We start from the raw sequence: 21,362 nt of genomic DNA on the forward strand, positions 1-21,362 counted from the left end.
TTTTACACTCTTACCCATACCTTCTCCCTCCCACGCACTTCCGCTCGCAGTCAAAGCTTTGACACAAGACCCGTGTTCACGGGTAATATTGCAAAGTCATTAACAAACATTTTTAATTAGATGTAAGGTCATGAATCCTTTATGACTAAACACAAGCGATTAGACGTAAAATTTTAACTTTATATTGTTTTGGCTCCCAAGTTAAAACGATTATTCAAATATGCGTTTCTTGGAGGATTTTTGGCGTTTAAAGTGTATGATTTTGAATAATTAAATAATACGAGAAATTAGAAACTTAAGAAAAGACATCGCGTAATCAGGGGAAATTTGTTAATTTTAAGGTAGTGCGTGTGATTGCTTTAAAGTCTAATAGCGTCACAGTTGAAACAAAATTTTTAGTCTTCGACGATTATACCACAAATTACGGGTTTATAATCTTTTTATTTGTTTACGAATTGATTTTCAGATTCACTGATTAACCCATTTTCTCATTCGTATATTTATTGATACGTTGTGTCTCTAATACGCTGATTTAATGAAACGTTGATTCTCTAATATGTTTCATTCATTCGCTGATTATCAACTACACTGATTTATTGATACGTTAATTTTCTCATATGCTACATTATTGATTCGTTGATTCTCTAATGCGCTGATTTAATGAAACGTTGATTCTCTAATATGTTTCATTTATTCGCTGATTATCAACTACACTGATTTATTGATACGTTAATTTTCTAATATGCTACATTATTGATTCGTTGATTCTCTATTGCGCTGATTTAATGAAACGTTGATTCTCTAATATGTTTCATTCATTCGCTGATTATCAACTACACTGATTTATTGTTACGTTAATTTTCTAATATGCTACATTATTGATTCGTTGATTCTCTAATGCGCTGATTTAATGAAACGTTGATTCTCTAATATGTTTCATTTATTCGCTGATTATCAACTACACTGATTTATTGTTACGTTAATTTTCTAATATGCTACATTACTGATTCGTTGATTCTCTAATGCGCTGATTTAATGAAACGTTGATTCTCTAATATGTTTCATTCATTCGCTGATTATCAACTACACTGATTTATTGATACGTTAATTTTCTCATATGCTACATTATTGATTCGTTGATTCTCTAATGCGCTGATTTAATGAAACGTTGATTCTCTAATATGTTTCATTTATTTGCTGATTATCTAATACACTGATTTATTGATACGTTAATTTTCTAATATGCTACATTATTGACTCGTTGATTCTCTAATGTGCTGATTTATTCATATGTTGATTCTTTAAAATGCTTTTTTTATTCATAAGCTGATTCTCTAACACGCAGTTGTATCAATTCGTTGATTCTTTAATGCGTTGATTTATTAATAAGTTAATTCTCTAATGCGCTGATTTACTAATAAGCTGATACTCCAATACGCTGTTTTATTGATTTCATAATTCTCAAATACGCTGATTTAATAATAAGTTTATTCTTAAATACGCAGTATTAATGTTTCGCTGAATCTCTAACACGCTGTTTTATAACGCTAGTTGACTTTTTAATATTTGATTTATTGATATGTTGATTCTCTAATACGCTGATTTATTGATTCGTTCTTTCTCTAATACGGTTACTTATTATCGCGCTGCTTTCAACTTTATTCATTGAAAATATCAAAAACCATTCAATATAGCAAACGCTATTAAAAAAGTTATTAACAGAAACAGCTAAAATTGACGATCAGGTTATTTTTTATATAAAATGATAACTCCCAGATATTTAACGATACTGCTTCTTTAAGTAAATGTTATCTCAGCTTTCGAACTATTTAAGCTGTATGTGGAAATTTTCATTTATATATATATTGTTATTTATTCCCACATTTTTTACACTCATACATTGGAAATATTTATATAGTGACAGAGAAAATAATTTAATAGAAGTAATCACAATTTACTAACCATTTTGTTATTGATTTCATGAAAATGTATTTCGCAAACTTTGTCAACGACATCTTCATTTTCAAAAGTTACAAATCCGAATCCTAGAAAGAAAAATAATATATCATTCTATAACTAAATTATTAGATATGTTTCAGTATTCAAACGTATTCAAATCATGATACTTACTTTAAAGCATAAATGCATACATTTTATAAATAAAAAAGTTTATAAATTATGTAATTAGTTCCTGGTAACTTCACTTTTTTTTATATTGAAAAACTGTACAAAGTACGCTATAAGTACGCCTTCAATATAAATAAAGTATACTTTTGTGAGAATAACTTTCAACAAATAAGATACTTTCTATGAACTAGCCGAAAAAATTAACGAAAAATAAATAACCGGTATTTAGAATACTATTCATAACAACACTTGTGATTCCGTAAAACTCTCGCCTCATATAATTCTTGTGCAACTACTGTAAAAGTGTTTCACTGCAAGAAGACTATGTTGGCAGAGAAACTTGTAATCAGAAGCGAGACAAGTTAGCTCTGTTATAGCTTAATTCATCAAGCTGCATGTCTAAAGGTGCTTGAAATTTCCATTTCCACAATCGATTATAAAAATGTATTAATAAGCGAAATCAGAAAACATAAATAAAAATGTTTTAATGAATAATATATAGAATAATCAAGACGTAAGATCAAGAAATCTTAAAAAATGTAGTTGGATAAAATAAACTTTCGAAAGATAGAATCGAATTAAAAAAGTATCCTCTAAATTTAATATTCACTATAAATAAATTATCTTTTTTACATTAAGTTTATAATTAAAATGAGAATGAAATTAGCAAATGTTTTTCCTTCTACCATGTAAAATACAACAGAAATTATTTACCGTAAAAAATATTCATCAAAATATATTGCAAAATTGCATAATGCGAATTGCAAGTTATGTTGCAAATGCATGATAAACGACTTAATTTTTGGCAGGAAAACTGAGAGCAAAATCTTTTATTTTTCTCATCAATAAAATAAATCATTTAACTCTTTTCTAAAAAAAACTTTTGAAATTTAATTTAAAAGTCGGTTGAAAAGCTTTTTATTTAGAATTTATTATAAAAAAAAAATACAATCCGAGATATTTTTCAAAATGCCTAATGCATAATGAACTAAATGTTTTGGCAGAAAAACTAAGAGCGAAATCTTTAAATTTTTTTTCATTAATGAAATAAATCATTTACTCCTTTTTTTTTCCTTTAAAAAAACGCTTTTGAAATTTGATAGTCGGGTGAAAAACAAGTTATTTAGTATTTGTTAAAAAAATTACTTTCTGAGATTTTTTTTTTCTTCAGAAAAACAGCTCCAAGCAAATATTTTACTGATTGATGATAACTTACAAATTATTTAAAACTGAATAAAGCATTTTATCATGAAAAAATTAAAATGAATTAGACATGCATATTTTCTTTTACTGTCTTTCATTCTTTTAAAAATCCGTTGAAATTTAAGTCTCTAAAAACAACCATTTTTTTTCAAGAAATAATTATGTTTAGAATTTCTACTAACGGACAGACGATTTACATCGTTGAGTCTTTTGTTGCCAAAATATAAAAAAGAAACTTTGACCTCGTTAGAGTTTAAACTTTTCCTTCATTTTACTTTCAAACTAAAAAAAAAAGGTTACAAAAGAAAAATGGGAGGGTAATTGTAGCGTGAAGGAACTTTCTTGACAATTAATTTTTTTCTATCTCACCTTACAATCCTTTTTTCTTCTTTTTGTACATAATTTAAGTAAAATAAAAGAAGATGTGTTCAATCTGATTATAAAATGAAGTATTTTGAAATTCTTTGCGAACTATAGTTTTTTATTAATTTCTCAGATAACACGTATATTTCAAGAAAACATTAATTCATATAAGATATAATTTATGATAATAATTGTTGGTAACAATAATATGTAAATGTATAATAATATAAAAATAGATGTATAATAATATAAAAATAGATGTATAATAATATAAAAATAGATGTATAATAATATAAAAATAGATGTATAATAATATAAAAATAGATGTATAATAATATAAAAATAGATAAAATTTTCGAAATTTCATTTCAATCTAAATCAACTATAAAATCAAAATATGACACATGAAAAATGTAAAATTTAAAACTACATTTTAAATAATAAACAGCTATGAATTTAACAGAGTCCAATTTTATTAACTATAATTTTTTTACCTTTCTTGAAGTTCACCGATTCAAGAATAGACATGGTAAGGATATAAAATGGTAAAAATAAAATAGCCCATTTCCCCACTTATTTTCGAAATATAGATATAATAAGCAATTTAAACTGCGTTATTTGTTTCATTCTTCTCTTTATCAAACCCTGTAAACAGTTTTCAAGTCTTAATCTTTTAAAATATTTTTTAAAGTATAATTTTTAACAAAATAATTAATTTGTATAATACATTTAACGCTCTTTCATTATTTTTTAAGTATTATAATCAATTATAAAATTGAAAATACTTTTAGATTTTTTAAAACTTGAATCTAGTTCAAGTTTTTACAACGAAAAATTAGGTTTTACAAATAAAACTTTTTATTAATTGGGTTTCAAAATTGGATACAATTAAGCCTTATACCTATAAAATAATAACATTTTAAATAAATATTCAATTCATAAGTATTTAAAAAAGTATAGTATGTAATTGTAAATAGAAACTTATTTAATTCAACTTTGAAGAGAGAAACAGAGCATAACATTTTAAAAAGACGATCCTATAAATAGACTAATTTAAATAGTTTTCTAACCTTCAATTGCATACTAGCACTTAAGAAGAAGAAAACCTCCCATACCCACACATGTGACCTATTACGTCACCATCAGCTAATCTTTATCAGCAAAATGGTGCATTAAAGTTCAGTTAAATTTCTCTACAGAAGTTAGAATGTTAATTAACGTTAGAATGTTAATTAACGTTAGAATGTTAATTAACGTTAGAATGTTAATTTACGTTAGAATGTTAATTAACGTTAGAATGTTAATTTAAGTTAGTTAAATACAGAGCCGTATAGAACATCGAATTAGTTGAAATATTATTCTTTCTCGTCTGCTTTTTTTCTGTTTAACTTAGATTTATTATTTGCTTATTTATTTTATAATAACAATTTTGTTTTATGTACCTGGCAACTTCGACGCATAATTAGTTTGTTTATGTTCCACATGGCTTCGTGGTTATCTTTGTGTTAAGTCTAAGTATATAGTGAAAGAATTGAAATCTTCGAGAAATAATCTTTGTAAAAGAATTTAGAATGTGTCACCTAAGAGAAATGATACTTGACGGGCTTGGATTACTCGAAATAGAATGAAAAGAACAGTTGCTAGCTTGAACAAATGCCACGTTTCAACAACCAATCAAGATCGCGATATCCACACTACGTCACTTGCAGGTATCCCATTGTAAAATTATTCGTCAAATTTTGATACGGCCCACCGAAAGGAGTAGGTACAGAAGAAAATTTTTGATTTTATTAATTTTGGACTATTACAGGGGTGATTGTGAGCCTAAGTCAAAATTCCGGAAAACTTCTTGAGTTAAAAAAAAAAAACAGTTTAAATTGAAAAATTAGAAAAAAATTTAAACAAGGTTAATTTTCTTTCCTTTTTCTCAATATTTCTTAGCTTACTTAAAATATATTTAAACTTTTACACATACCTATACCATTAACACATACCTATGATGACCTGGAGAAGCAATTAAAATTCACAAATATGTCTTTCTTTCTTGAGTTTATGATTATAACAACTACTTACTGATAAAAAATGAATATTAATCATGAATATAAGCTTATAAAATATCTCTCTGGCTCTCCCTTACAAACAAATAAAATAAACTGTGCTTTTAAGCTCCATCTTTGAAAATTTGATTTCCGGAAACTTCTGTGATCAATGATTTTTTGAAACGTCTGGACCTTCGATCTCCGGAAACTTTCGGATCACTGTTAGCGAAAATTCCGGAAATCAGGATTTTTTCTGGAGCACAATCAGCCCTGCTATCAGGAGTTGACCTAGAGCAGTAGTATTACACCGAATGATACTGAATATAATTAATCTTTATTGTGAAGAGATGAACTTCTAAAAGCGTGTCTTGCTTAATAAGGTATAGTTTGTCTACGGTTCGAACTCCCCCCGCCACAAAGTCTGACACCGTCTGCTGCTATGGAAACAAGAATTGTCCATTTCAGGGAGTGTTGCTTTTCTTAACACTAAGGCTAACACAGTAGACCGAAGAAAAATATTCCCTTCCTCTCGCTGAAACCTGTCATAAACAATAATCCCACCCCCTACTAGAAATAGTTGTACCTCGTTACCATAGTCACTGCCACGGGTTCAGACGGATGGCTAGGGGAGTTCTTACTTTAGACAAACTATAGTATAAAGTAACCCAAAAGGGCAAGAAATAATAAAAATTTAAATTAGAGTAGTTTTAGCTTAACTAATTGCATCGAATATGCCTTTCAGTTTTATGAATGATTTTGTATTGTTGATTGTATACTGATATATTGATAATTTACTTTTTTTTCACCCGATACAAAAATCAGGTATTCAGTAAGTACAGAATAAAAAAGCCTGTTTCCTTTCTGCGTGATTCTTAAAGAAAACATTAATTCAGAACTCCCTACATCTAAACAGACTCCAAGAATACGTAAACAGATATACAGACTAGTAATTAGTAGTAATTAAATCAATTAATTTACCGTGAGCTCCTCACTAACATCATTTATACTTCGATCACATCAGACGAGATATCGGTATGCTGCATCTGGCAACGTGTTCACTTCGGCTGTCGGCAGCCATCTTTGCTTGATGATGATCTTAAAGTCTAAAGTTTCGATCGCGAATTATCGTGTGATTTCAGTTTCGAAAATCGTTTGCAAGCCAGTGTCAGTAATGTTCTCAATAATGGCCAGGCCCTGCGTCGTTCCGTTTGTAGAAATGATGATACAATTAATTTTGTTGTGTCTTTAAATTGGACGTTCGAAACTACGCTCGGCTGCCAATTATACGCCATTATCTTCGCCAGGAATCGAACAATGCACTGCTTTGCCTTTAATGTCCTCTCGCCGTTGCTTAACGGCGTGCAATGTAATTACGTTGATTGAGAAGTTTGTGTATTGAGCATGTTCTCACAATTTTCAAAATGGCCTCCGCGACAATTACCCTGTTTCAAAAGAAATTGTTTTTAAGAGTTATTAGAGCCATTTTCTGTAATGCTTAGTAAAGTAACAAAATAAAAGCTACTTTTTTTTCTTTTCTGAAATTAAGTTGCAATAATCTTTTATAACGACTGATTTTCTTAAAGAGTAAGGTAATAATAAAATAAATTTGGGAAATTATATTTCAATAAATATGAATACTCGAAGCAAATTATTTAATTTTTAAAAGTAAGGAAAATTAATTTAAGGAAAAAAAGAGCATATTTCAGAAATTTTTAGTGGTATTTCATTTAAGCAAAGGGGGATATAATTTATAAGTTAGGTATTTGCATAACACGCTAATTTCGAGGTATTCTTTATTTTATGCGAAAACATATTAAAATTAGATTCAGTTGCAACTAATTAGACCTTATTATATAGTTACGCGAAATCCGAAAAACGATATCAAAATTGTGTTTTGAAAATGTCGTAATTATATAAAGCAAATAATTACTTTTATTACTGTAATTTTGCGCTATTTAGAAAAACATTATGCAATGTAAGTAGAGATTTAATAATATTTGATTAAGAAACATTTTAAAAGTATATTTAAGAGAAATAAATAAACAATTCGGTCCCGTTTTAAGTTGGATTAAAGAAATTAAAATGTTAGCTAGTTAGATATGAAGTTATAATATGTTTACTCCATTTGGGGGTAAATTCGTATTAAAATACTAAATAAATAATTAAAAGCTATTACCGTAGCAGCTTATTGCTATTAAAAACAATTACAAACCTCTGTTTATTTTTGGCGTTACTTTTTAATAAGAATATAGAAAAAATTTCTGATTTGTGAATGTCTTCATTCAATTCAAATTTCAATAAGAATATAGAAAAAAATTTCCGATTTTATTCCTCATTCAATTCAAATTTTAATAAGAATATAGAAAAAAAATGTCTGATTTTATTCTTCATTCAATTCAAATTTTAATAAGAATATAGAAAAAAAATTTTAGATTTTATTCTTCATTCAATTCAATTTTAATAAGAATATAGAAAAAAAAATCTGATTTTATTCTTCATTCAATTCAAATTTTAATAAGAATATAGAAAAAAAAATTCAGATTTTATTCTTCATTCAATTCAAATAATAAGAATATAGGAAAAAATTTCTGATTTTATTCTTCATTCAATTCAAAATTCAATAGAATTTTTAAATATTAATGTAGAACTTACAAAATATTGCAGTTATCTGAATAATTTTTGATTTTATTACAGTATTTTTACACACAACATAGTACGCGAAAACTACCTGAAATTAGTTAAATTATGCTAACTTTGAATTAAGTTAAGAATCAAACATTAAGTATACATTATTTAAATAAACAGGTTTTTTTTCAATGAATTCTGATTCTTGACATGCAATAATTTAGTTAAAAGAGCAATCGAAAATAATCGACTCCTTAATGTTATTTTTATTTCTGTGTTTTTTCAAAATAACACTTTGACAGATTACGCAAATCTGCTTGGATTGATGGTTTTGTAAGCAATTGAAGCTTACTAGGGTTTTTTTAAACTATAAGGTATTAGTAGTGTAACATCCTATTAAATTTAATTTCAAATGAAAAAAAAATAAGAATTGAAAATACGGAGATTGTTTATAAAAAATAATAATTTCAAATTTAGAGTTATTATCAATACCAATTATATTTTTTTTAAATAACAAACCAATTATTGTAATAATCATAATATAATAATAAACCAATAATTTATTTAAAAAATTTTATCATCATATTAACTCTTTGATGCAGATGGGACATCACTATCCCTTTTATTTATATTTTTCTGATGCTCTTATTACATGCAAAAATATATTTCGGTAGTTTTAATAATTATAAAAACAGTATAACAGTTAATTAAAAAAATATGTTATATTATCAGAATTATATTTCTACTAACAAGGGAAACTAGGGAAGTGTGACTCGCCAATTTTGAAATAAACTAGTGGGATGTATGCTTTATGAGGAATAATTTTAGGGGGCAACATTCGTTTCGGCCCGTAGAAGGTCCTGTGAGAGATAAAAAATAATTCAATATATAGAAAAATCGGTATTTTATTACTTCGATGCAGACTATTAGTTACTGTAATTGTCTCATAATCTAATTAATTGGATAATTAATTAATTTGCTAATTGATAAATTATTTAACATTCGTTTTAGCCCTTAGAAGGTCCTGTGAGAGATAAAAAATAATTCAATATATAGAAAAATCGGTTTTTTATTACTTCAATGTAGACTATTAGTTATTGTAATTGTTTCATAATCCAATTAATTTGTAATTAATAGGATAATTAATTAATTTTCAAATTAATAAGCAAATCAGAAAATTGTTAATTAATTGTTAATTATTTATTTATTAATTAATTGATTTGGAATTACATACTCCAATTAATTTGGAAACTTTTTCGAAGAAAAAAAAATTAAGAAAATTTAATGCCAATTTTTTTTTAAAATACAGGTTTTTCTAAAAAACTACAGATATATAAAATTTTCGAAATCAATTTTGACAATAAATATGCATTATATAGTACGTGATAGTACCACAAAATTAATTGGAGTATGAGACAATTACAATAACTAATAGTCTGCATTGAAGTAATAAAATACCGATTTTTCTATATATTGAATTATTTTTTATCTCTCACAGGACCTTCAATGGGCCGAAACGAATGTTTCACACTAAAATTATTCCTCATAAGGCATACATCCCACTAGTTTATTTCAAAATTGGCGAGTCACACTTCCCTAGTTTCCCTTGTAAGATATAAATTTAAAAAAAAGTAGTTAATTTTTTTTTATTCCCCTTTCAATTCAAAATTTCATGAATAAATTATTTTGTAAACTAAAAAAATGTCAATGATGATTAACTGCTTTGCTTCAAATAAGTGCAAATTTAAAAAAAAAAAAAAATTGTTCGGAAGTGAGTCGTGTTTGGAAAATTTTACCTTTAACGAAGACACCGGTATTTCATGCTGTATTTCATTACCATAACAAATTAAAATACTAAAGATAATATTTTTCATTTCTTTTCACCAAAATTAATACGGCATAGTGAAAAAAGTATGAAAAATATCTTTAATAAAAATTCTGCGTCAAAGGGTTACATTTTAGAGAAAAATTTAAAAAACGGAAGAAAGTGAAATTTAAACTACAAAATATGTTTTGTTAATCTTTCAATTTAACGGCAATTATACAACTTATACTAATATCAATAGTATAAAAAAAAGGTAAAAGTGTTGTTTTACACTTCATAGCTAAAATAATAACAACATCAGAACTTTTTAGCACTAAATCTCCGTACACTTCAATTGTTTTGCTGGCTAAATTGCGAACAATAAACATTCTTCATAATGGAGGGAAAATACGTATACTGTGACGTACTCAACAGCACAATCTGTGGTCGTTAAAGTGCGAATTTAACGTTCAGGTATTTAAGGAAGCTTTCGTGAAACGTCATGTTAGACTCGGCACTTAACTGAAAAGTTAGGTGCAAAGTTGCGTTAAAGCAAAAGACATTAAAGGTTTTTGAGTTGTTTGCTTCTAACTTTTCTAACTTTGATAGCTCTTTGAAACTAACTTGGATTTGAAATGTTGTTTGCAAGGAAGCGATTTTTTAAAGCATTTAAACTGTCATTGACTTTATTTAATAAAAGGAAATAAAAGAATTGCGTTTTTAATTAATTCTACTTAGTCTAATTCTAATTTTTCTGAATAATATGAAATTGAATATCTGTATTTAACTTTCGATTTATTTAAGAATATTGAATTAATTTTTACTGAAAAAATTCATCAGTCAATTGTCAATTTATAAATCGTAAGAATATATATATATATATATATATATATATATATATATATATATATATATATATATATATATATATATATATATATATATATATATATATATATATATATATATATATATATATATATATATATATATATATATATATATATATATATATATATATATATATATATATATATATATATATATATATATATAAAACAGCGGACCCAATTCTGAGTTTACGAATTAGCAATATTCAATTCCGTAACCTTGTAATTTTGAACCCAAATCAAAAGACAAGCAAATTCCGGGATCAAGCATAGGGTCAAACTAGCCTACGTGGAAGACTTTTTCATGGATTAAACCCGCACTTGCATTACATGAAGAGGAAAACCACGAAAATCTCCCACGGCTAGCTCGTGGGTAAGGAGATTTAAACCCATGATTCGTCTACAATTGAGGATATTTTACGTCAGCACGGTGCTATGAGGAGAATTCGTATCACACAGTCACCTTGGGGCACCTCAGTGGGACTTCACTAGAAGGGATTTTTCTTTTTTTTTTAAAGTTTTAGCTAAGTTTTAACTAAATTATATGCATACTCGCCACAACATTATACTTTCGCTTATCCAACATGAAATTTGACATTTATAATGTTTTTAAATTTTTTAACCGAAATAAGTTCTCGCATGGAAATTAAAACTTTTTACTGAAACGCTTAGCCAAAACTAGTTCTCACGTTTTAAGTGGTTCTAAATTTTTATAAATATATTATTCGTTGAAAATTGAACAGTTTCCATAAAGTATTATTATCTCATCTTTAATTGATAAGACAACAGTTCAAACTTTAATATTTTCGATGCTAACTTAAGAGAAGAACGAAACGCACCCAAACTTTGTGAATACTTTCTCAGAAAAGAAAACAGCCATCTGTTTTGCCATAGTCACCTGTTTTTGAAATTTTAACGGTTCACACAATTAAAAGGAAACAAAGCTTGGTCCCTAGCAATTTATTATTACAATGTCGATACAAATAATAGAGTCCGATATTTTGTTAATAAGCTACTATCCGACTCATCTGTTTTCTGCCAATGTCCCAACCCACGTGATCAATCGTCCGACATGCAGGTCCGACATCCCTCACGTTAATCGATAAGTCCTTATATCTCACAGAGAGCACGCTGTCAGAGACACATCTTTCATTATCGGGGGAGCATCCCCACTTTCCCCATTCGATGTAGCAATACCCCGCACCATTTTTCCACCCGAAACTTTCTTTAATTAATAACCTTCAAAACTATGGGAGTGATATCTTTTTGATGTTTTTCTGCCGCCAAATGGCGACAACATCCGGGACACTCGGAATCAATAGCAACACAAGCATTGGCGCCCATCAATGGTCGCCAGTTAAAAAGGAATAGTGATAAATTGTGGATGCCTTCTATATAAAAGGGTGGGGAACGGTGCTAGATCTGGGTCAGAGGGAGGATGCACAGAAAAATCCTTCTTCTATCGTTCCTTGGAAAGCGACTCACCCGTGAAAAGTCTGATCGGTTAATGTGTTTCCAAATGTATTTTCCTCGAAAAGGAGCTGACTAAATCTTTGATCGCCAAAGCGGTAGCTTTTGAGTGTGCTTCTGGGATTCGTTTGTATCTTCCACAAATGAGTCTAATGGTTTGGTTGTCTCTGTTCATTAACTAACTGGTTAATGCAATGCATTAAAATGCATTGAAGAGGATTGAGACGGGGAGGTTGAATTAGAAAGACGGGAGGTAATGAAGGGCTTTGTGTACCGCATCATCTCAAGCTTAAGACTGCTTCTAAAACTGGTTTCGGAACTTTTACTTGCTCAGTAAATCTCCTAACTGAGCTCTCGCCAATTAGGCGAAACATTATTCTGAGAGAAACAAAAGATGTATTGATTATACAAGAGAGCAATCACGAGTTTAATCAGCAGTAGAAGTGCGCCGATGAGGCTTATTTTGAGTAATGTTTTACAATTGGTTAATATTTGTTCCAAAATAACAAACTCTAACATTGATTCAACATTTACCATTTTAGCACCTGTTTTTTTTTCCTAACTAGTCTATCTCTCATAATAATAAAGATAACAACACCTTATAATAGCCTATAATTTGAAGAACAGAACACTTTTTTAGATACCACACAACTGTTTAAAAAAATATAATCAATATACCAGAACGCTTTATCTAACACAACAGAACAAGTCATTAGAACACATTGTTTTAAAAAAAATAATAATAATTTGAACAATACCTAGTGTATTAAGCACATTCTCTAGGATTGCCTTCTAAGGCTGAATTCCAGATAGTTTCTTATAACTCATTAGTCTAACTATAGTGCAATATTAGTAATAAAATCCAACCAATAAATAAAACATTTTGTGATTTTATTAAAGTTCAGCTATCAGTTTTCAAGGCGAAAATATATTTTCTTTGTACTTATTACGGAAAAATGCAAAGATCATAAAAAGGGCTTTGTAATACATAGTTTTAGAATTCTAGACAAAATGAATTGAAAAAAGGTATGCAGATTATGGATTGCGCATTTATATTTAAGCTGGATCGAAACAATAGAACTAAAAAAATTACTCGATAAACTATCAGGGAAGGCAAAATGAAATGAAATGAAGAAGACAAAACCAGTTTAATTAACTAATAAAAGTAGGAGGTTTTTCTCAAAATAGTCTTGACGTTTTTAAACTTATCTTCCTCGTTAATGGTTCGGTAAATTTCGATAGTTTTTTATTTTTTATAATCTTTTGTGTGTATTTTCTAAACTAATTTTATAAAGGATTCTAAAAATCTGTATTAAGGGAGCACTATACGTATGTTTTGCTTAAAATGGGTATATAGGCTTTAAAATTTTGATAGTCTTCGCCTGGTGTACTAAGTAAGAACTGCGTACTGTCTGTAAATATTTTGTTGGAATGGTGTTCCGATGTGTTTTCATTCCGATAAAAATTCTTCCGATTCTTTAATTCATTATTCTGATTCATCAGTTTTTTTATTGATTTCATTCTGATTTTTACTGATTCATCATGCATAATTTAAGATAAGATATGATGTAAGTAAAATTCAAAGTTAAATAAATACAAAAGAGAATTATCGTATACAGGAAGTCACTTTTTCCTGCGCTTTTCAATAATTACAAGGAAAAAAAAATACAGAAAGAAATTTAAGCAGCTAAAAACCCCGGGTAGGAAATTATTCCAATTCCTAACCAAGATTTACCAATTTTCCTTGTATTATCATGTTTGATTTATCAAATGAATAAAATTAATACCAAATTATTGATTCTTTTTTAATGAACGATAAAGGCCAACAGGAAATAAATTAAACTTGAGTGTTCAGTCTGACTTAAATTCTTCTGATTTGCAATTCATTATTCTGATTTATAAGTTCTTTATGCTTAAACTCATTCAGAATAATCGCGCATAATTAAAAAAAAAAAAAAAAAAAAAGATACGAAACAACTAAAATTTAGCGTTAACTAAATAAACATAAAAAGGAACTATTGTGATGAAAAAGTCACGTTTCCCAGCGATTTTCTTTCATTACAAAATAAAAAAGAAAGAAAAAAAGAAACTTTGAAGGAAAAAAAAGTATTTCGATTTCATACTAAGAATTGCTATTTTTCTATGTATTATCAAGCTTCATTTACCAAATGGACGAAATTAACACCTAATTATTTATTCTTTTCTAATGAACGATAAAGGACCACGGGGAAAATAAAATAAACGCATGTTTAAATTAGTTTCTAAAATTCTCCTTTCCCACATCTCCTTAATTTCAACCTCCAGGACTAAGAACATTTGACAGTTCTGTAAGATTTCTCCTGTAGGGGAAATTAATACCACCTAATTCCCCTACCTTGGAATGTCATTTCGAGATTCTTCAGCTTTATAACAACATCTTAATGCAAATCGTGCAGTATTAAACTTTCAAAACGAAAAAAAAAGAAGAAAGAATAAAAAAAAAGAAAATGACACGTTGATAGCGTGATGTTTAGATAACGGTGCATCCCAGGTGACGATTTTGGTTTGTTTTATAGGGGTTGAAAAAGTAGTAAGCAAGTGCTTTAATCTTTTTATAATACTCCTTGATGAGAAGTCTCAAGACGTCGCTAGGTGGCGCTGATGAGAATGTGACACATTGTGAAATTTGCATAATGTCCAATGCTTTAAAGAGAGGGTAGGAAGAAACTGGACAGAGTTGAGAAGAATTGGAGGTGGAGGAGGTTGAACGAGGTTTTGACCAATCGCGAGCGAGGAGAGGAAAGACACACGCATCGGAGAACAATAGTGGGCTACAAAACTCTTGCGAAAGTGACATTAAAGTTGTCGTCCCCCAAGCGTGACTTAGTGATGGAGGGACCGCACACATATTTAATTATCGATCGGGAAAAAATAAGGAGAGAATATAGAGAAACTATACATAGAACTGATGTTTTTTCACAGGGGGAAATGCATGCCTTGCTATCGCAATTAAACATTCTTTAATATTAGAACAAAAATTGATTTATTACTCTAAAAATAATTAAAGTAAAGCGTACTTTTCTTTATATTTAAAAAAATAAATATATCATCATTATTCTTTTAAATGTTAGAATAATATTCTACTCTGTATTAATATATATATATATATATATATATATATATATATATATATATATATATATATATATATATATATATATATATATATATATATATATATATATATATATATATATATATATATAATTTATCTTTGTTATTCCTTATATCATTTAAAAATAAATATGATTTTACAAAATTGACAAAAACATCTTATTTTGAATATTAATAATAACGTTGCTACAAAGAACAATTTTAAGGATTAACTATCAAAATCTTATGGATGACAATTGATTAATTACTAAACTAATAGGAATTAATTAATTACTACTGAATAATAATGGGCATACTCCTACTCTGAGATGGTTTCCCTTCTAAAATTAAAGCTTCATATGTGTGGTACACGTGTACCAAATTTTCTATCATTAAAATTAGAAGCTCACGGAATTGAATATTGATAGTCGTAAACTCAAAATTTGATCCGTTGCTCCTGGATGGTTATAAAATAAAATATCATTAAAGGTACTACGATTCATTCATATATTTCCACAATCAGTCGTACGAAATAAATGAGTTTTCTTCACAAAAAAAAAATACTAATTAGTAATAAAATCGCTTAATCAAACTGTTTGATTAAAATCGTTGATACTGTATGAAATTTAAAAATACAGAAAACTCTGTTTAAGTGAGAAATATCATCTAATTTCTTACATTTATTTATGTTAAAAAAATAAAAATATTTAAATTGGTAAGTTAACTAATTGGCAATATAACGGTTTTTTTTTAAAAAAAAAAACCTTCAAGATATTTTTCTTTTTATAATGGTCGTTGAACAGTCAACCCAATTTTTTTAGTTTACGACTATTTATGTTCAACTCCGTAGTCTCGTAATTTTGAAACCAATCCAGAAGGTAAGGGAACTATTGATTATCAAGTATTGGGTGAAATCTGCCTTCGAGGAGAGCTCTTTGATGGATTTAACCCTTATTTGCGATACATGGAGAGGAAGAACACGAGAACCTCCCACGGTTAACCTGACGGCAAGGGGACTCTAACCCATGATCCGTCTACCACTGAATATATTTCATATCAGCACTGTGGTCGATGCAAGCCAGATGCGAAATTCATATCGACCAGCCATCGCTGAGATTCGAACCCGGTTCACCTTATTGGAAGGCGAAAGCTCGATTCCCAGATCCAGTGTTTCCCAAAGTGTGGTCCAGGGGTACGGGAAAATTTTAGAGGGGGTATGCGTTCTTATGCGAAATATCTTGTAACAAACGAAATTTTCAAAATTTTTTATTTAAAAATAAAGTTAGCCATGAAAATTTACTATTACGTATTTTTCTATTGGCTATTTTTTGCAGAGTTAACAGTGGTGTCAACAGTCCGTTGTGATTTTTAATTTATGTGCAATTTTTTTGTAGTAAAAAAATACATTAATTTTTTTATTAGTGGTACACAGCGCTACGAAAAGTTAAGAAGGGGTGTGCAAAAGTCATAAGTTTGGGGAACATTGCTCCATCACGACATTTGTACATTAATACCAAAAAACAATACATAAACTTTCTTCTTCAGTTTGATAAGAAAAAATAACTACATCAATCGCAATTTTTAAATTTTTTTTTTCATTTGCTTTTTTACTTGCAATTAACTTTTCTCTGACATAAAATTATATTTCAATACAACAAATTTTAACCGATTCTTTCCCTCACAAGCATTACCTTAAATGGTACCGATATTATAGCATGAAGTTTGTTTATTGATCCACTATTTTAAGAGAAAACGATATGCAAATCACGCGAGATCGCAACCCCGCTCCCCCACACAGCTCTCTAAATAAAAGAGCAGCATTCCTAACAAAACAGAAATGAGAATAGAAACCTTTCAACAAGCATTATACATCTCATTCTTCGGACCTAACTTAAAAGAGCCGTAAACATGAAGCCGTGGACGTCATCGACTTTATGGCGCACACAGCGGACGCGCGTTTCGGAAAAAAAAAAGATTCATAAAAATTCCTCGCCTCACTCTGACTTTTACGAGAGAGTTTCTTCATTTTTACGAGCCAAATGCGCCAAAAAGAAATGCATGACGTTGAAATATATCGCCTTTTTTTATAATACAAGACTGAAAGCTTCAAAATTTGCTATGAAGAGCCAAAGATGGTTCTTCCAAAAAAGAAGCAAAAAATATGCAGGTGCGCAGTTGAGTTAATCGCTGGAGTATAGAAGAATCATTTGAAATTCAATGTTGGATGAATGGTGTCGGAAAAAGGGTTTTCAAAAGGTTTGCTGAAATGGTGCTGTAAAATTTCTTATGAAAGGTGTCAATTTGTAAAAGTGATAGTAAAATGCTTAGTGCGAATGATGCCACAAGTCTCTTAAAATAGTAGAAGAAAAATAAAAAGAATTTCTTCCCGAGAGAGATTGCCTATAAAATCAAAATGCATATTTAAGAATCCCTTTAGATTAAATAAAAAAAATATTAAGAGTCATTTTAAAGTTATCAGTATAATGGTATTGGCTTGCTTTAACCATATTAATACTAAATTTAGCTTAAAACATACTACATACATAATTTTCGTAAGTTTCAAAGTATTTGTATACGATAAATCGATCATAACACCGAAAACAACACCAAATGTTTGATCCCGAATGAGATTTAGGTTTAGGTTGACCCCGGCTCATCTTTAAACTATATGTTGGAATCTTAAATCTGGTTGTTGAATTATTTATTCTAATTACGGCAACTATTCATATTGAGCCAGTGTCAGAGTCTCAAATCCTAGTTGAGCTTATTTCAACTTTAAACCAATTATTGGACTCTCAAGCTTGACTCTTGAGCCTGTCTCATCTCTAAACCAAATATTGGAATTACAAGTTTGGCCCTTGAACTCTTTCTCTTATAAAGACACCTATTCGCGTTAAGCAACGATACAGATACAGCTTCGACCTGAACTCGTCTCATCTCTAAACCAAATACTATCTTAAGTCTGGCTCTTGAATTTTTGAGTCTGTCTCATCTCAAAACTACTTATTAGAATCTCAAGTCGGACTGTTAAATTCTTGAACCTGCTTCATTTCTAAACCGAGTATTGGAAACTCAAGTCTGTCTCATCTCAAAACTACATATTAGAATCTCAAGTCGGACTGTTAAATTCTTGAGCCTGCTTCATTTCTAAACCGAATATTGGAGACTCAAGTCTGTCTCATCTCAAAACTACATATTAGAAATTCAAGTCGGACTGTTAAATTCTTGATCCTGCTTCATTTTTAAACCGAATATTGGAGACTCAAGTCGGACTGTTAAATTCTTGAGCCTGTTTCATTTCTAAACCTAATATTGGAAACTCAAGTCTGGCCTGTGAATTCGTTCTCTTATAATGTTAAGCAAGTGCATAAGCATTTTTATGACACTATTCGTGTTAAGCAGGAGTTAGTGTGTCAGGCATAACTTCACGCTGAGCTCGTCTCCTCTCTAAACCAAATATAATTTCAAGTCTGGCTCTTGAATTATTTATCGAAAAACGGAAACTATTTGAGTTGAGCCAGTGTCCGTGTAGCAAAAACGGATCTAGGTCGAGACCGTTTCATTTCCAATCCAAAATTTTGAATCACAAGTCTGGCTCTTGAATTATTTCTTTAAGTCGACCGTGTAAGGGTAAGGAAACTGCCCTTACATCAGAAAGGTTTTGAATTCGAATCCCGAGAAAGGCATGTATGTTCTTTCCTTCTCTGTACTATCTGTCCTTACTGTGGGAGCAACGTTGGTGCCCCTGAAAGAGTGGCCAACAAATCTGCCCTTCAGATACCAGTATGATGCCCAGGTGGGTAGTGGAAGGAGGAAAAAATTATTTCTTTAATAACAACTATTCATTAGTATGAAATTCGTTAAATTTTTAAAACATTGCTAACATAAAATTTAACACCATTTCTACCAAAATATTTCTTTATTAACACAATCATAGGCAAAGCTTGATTACGATTATTATATCAATAATTTTGGAAAAGTAAAATTTAGATTTAGAATTTTCCATTTAATTCGCGAATTTAAAATTTTCTCATAGTATCTTTGGAGATTAATATTTGAAAAAGCTCCCTGCAATTTTGAAACGAATTTCATACTGCGATTTGCAGTATGAAATTCGTTAAATTTTTAAAACATTGCTAACATAAAATTTAATACCATTTCTACCAAAATATTTCTTTATTAACACAATCATATGCAAAGTTTGATCACGATTATTATATCAATAATTTTGGAAAACTAATTCAGACTTGGAATTTTCTAGTTAATTAGCGAATTTAAAATTTTCTTATAGAATCTATGGAGATTAATATTTAAAAAAAGCTCCCTGCAATTTTGAAATGAATTTCATTCTAACGAATTTCATACTGCAATTTGTAGTATGAAATTCGTCAAATTTTTAAAACATTGCTAACATAAAATTTAACACCATTTCTACCAAAATATTTCTTTACTAACACAATCATATGTAAAGCTTGATAACGATTATTATATCAATAATTTTGGAAAACTAATTCAGATTTGGAATTTTCTACTTTATTCGAGAATTTAAAATTTTCTTATAGTATCTTTGGAGATTAATATCTAAAAACGCTCCCTGATATTTTGGCATAATGCAGAAACCAAATATTTTAATAAATTCTTCAACTGTGAACATCATCAAAAAATTCCAGCTTTAAATTTATTCCACAACACGTAAAATACATTTTGGCGCATATTCGCAGAACAGAAATCACATCGCCAAAATAATGACACTCAGATAGAACTCTATAGAAACAGGTTTGTGCAGAAATATCACATTTAATTAAATTTGTATTTCTCTCTCTCACTGTTTTCGAACTAAAGTAGTTTTCTCCATCACTTCGATTTGCCCGTAGAAACAAGCATATCGGGGAGGGGGTGCCAGTCACCCTACTGGCGTCACACGCCACCGTTCCCCCATCTTTTTAATGACTAGCGACTAGGCTTAATTTACAATTTTCCCTTTTGTCACTTCGCAATTATAAGGTTCTGCAAAGGAGACATCTCTCTACGGTTGCAGTCAGGTTTTCTGGAAGAGTACTGAGTTATGTAAGCTCGTAACCTAGGGGTCGGGAAAATCGTTTTGTCTTTTGGAAGGTAACTTTTCCAGGATACACTATTGCTTTTGGGAGAGAATATAAAAGCTTTTGTTTCCCTTCCCCGTCTGCTGATAATATTTTCTCCTTGCAAAAGATAAAGGATAACATGCAGTGGGGAATCGAATAAAAAGGTCAGCGGTTTACATTATTTTTAAGGCCTGGAACCTAAAAAACAGATTTTGATATTTTTTTAAAATTTTAATTAATAAAGAACGGATTCAATTTTGATAATTCTCTTCAAAGTTATCGTTCAAAGTTGAAGAAGAGAGGCGACTACTATTTGAAATAGATTTTTTTTAAAGGTTCTAAATGTTCTATTCGAAATAAATGTTAAAATGTTCTATTTGAAATATTTTTAAATGAAGAGGTTTTTAATGCATATGTTACAAAAGAATTAAAAAAACTGATTAAACAAACAAAAGTAGCTGTTGAAAAATTAAATTTAGTCGCATTGAAAATAGTGACTTAATATCTAAATCGTTATGAATAGTCAAGTCAAGTATTATTTAATGTACGTAACTTTTAATGTATTTTTTTTTTCATTGAATTCGTTTGCATCTTAATGTATTTAGTGAATTCTTAATATATGAAT

At 29.1% G+C, this 21,362-nt stretch overlaps 1 protein-coding gene and 1 long non-coding RNA gene across 22 annotated transcripts in view; both read right to left on the reverse strand.

Moving 5' to 3' along the window:
- Positions 1-21,362, reverse strand: part of LOC107436679 (RNA-binding protein Musashi homolog Rbp6) — a 480,532-nt gene that overhangs the window by 44,889 nt on the left and 414,281 nt on the right. For all 21 annotated transcript variants that reach the window (XM_071182213.1, XM_071182219.1, XM_071182217.1 and 18 more), the window contains exon 8: positions 1,963-2,045. In XM_071182213.1, the coding sequence (XP_071038314.1) occupies positions 1,963-2,045 (83 nt within the window). The remainder of the gene's footprint in view (positions 1-1,962; positions 2,046-21,362) is intronic.
- LOC147810929 (uncharacterized) lies at positions 16,414-20,877 on the reverse strand. Its single transcript, XR_015432868.1, has 4 exons — positions 20,019-20,877; positions 18,927-19,746; positions 17,149-18,677; positions 16,414-16,803 (listed from the first exon to the last, which is right to left on the reverse strand). It is a non-coding gene; the product is annotated as an uncharacterized LOC147810929 (long non-coding RNA).

The sequence above is a fragment of the Parasteatoda tepidariorum genome, chromosome 4 (genome assembly GCF_982258835.1).
Source record: "Parasteatoda tepidariorum strain Cologne lab strain chromosome 4, Ptep-v5.0, whole genome shotgun sequence".
Taxonomy (NCBI): Eukaryota; Metazoa; Arthropoda; class Arachnida; order Araneae; family Theridiidae; genus Parasteatoda; species Parasteatoda tepidariorum.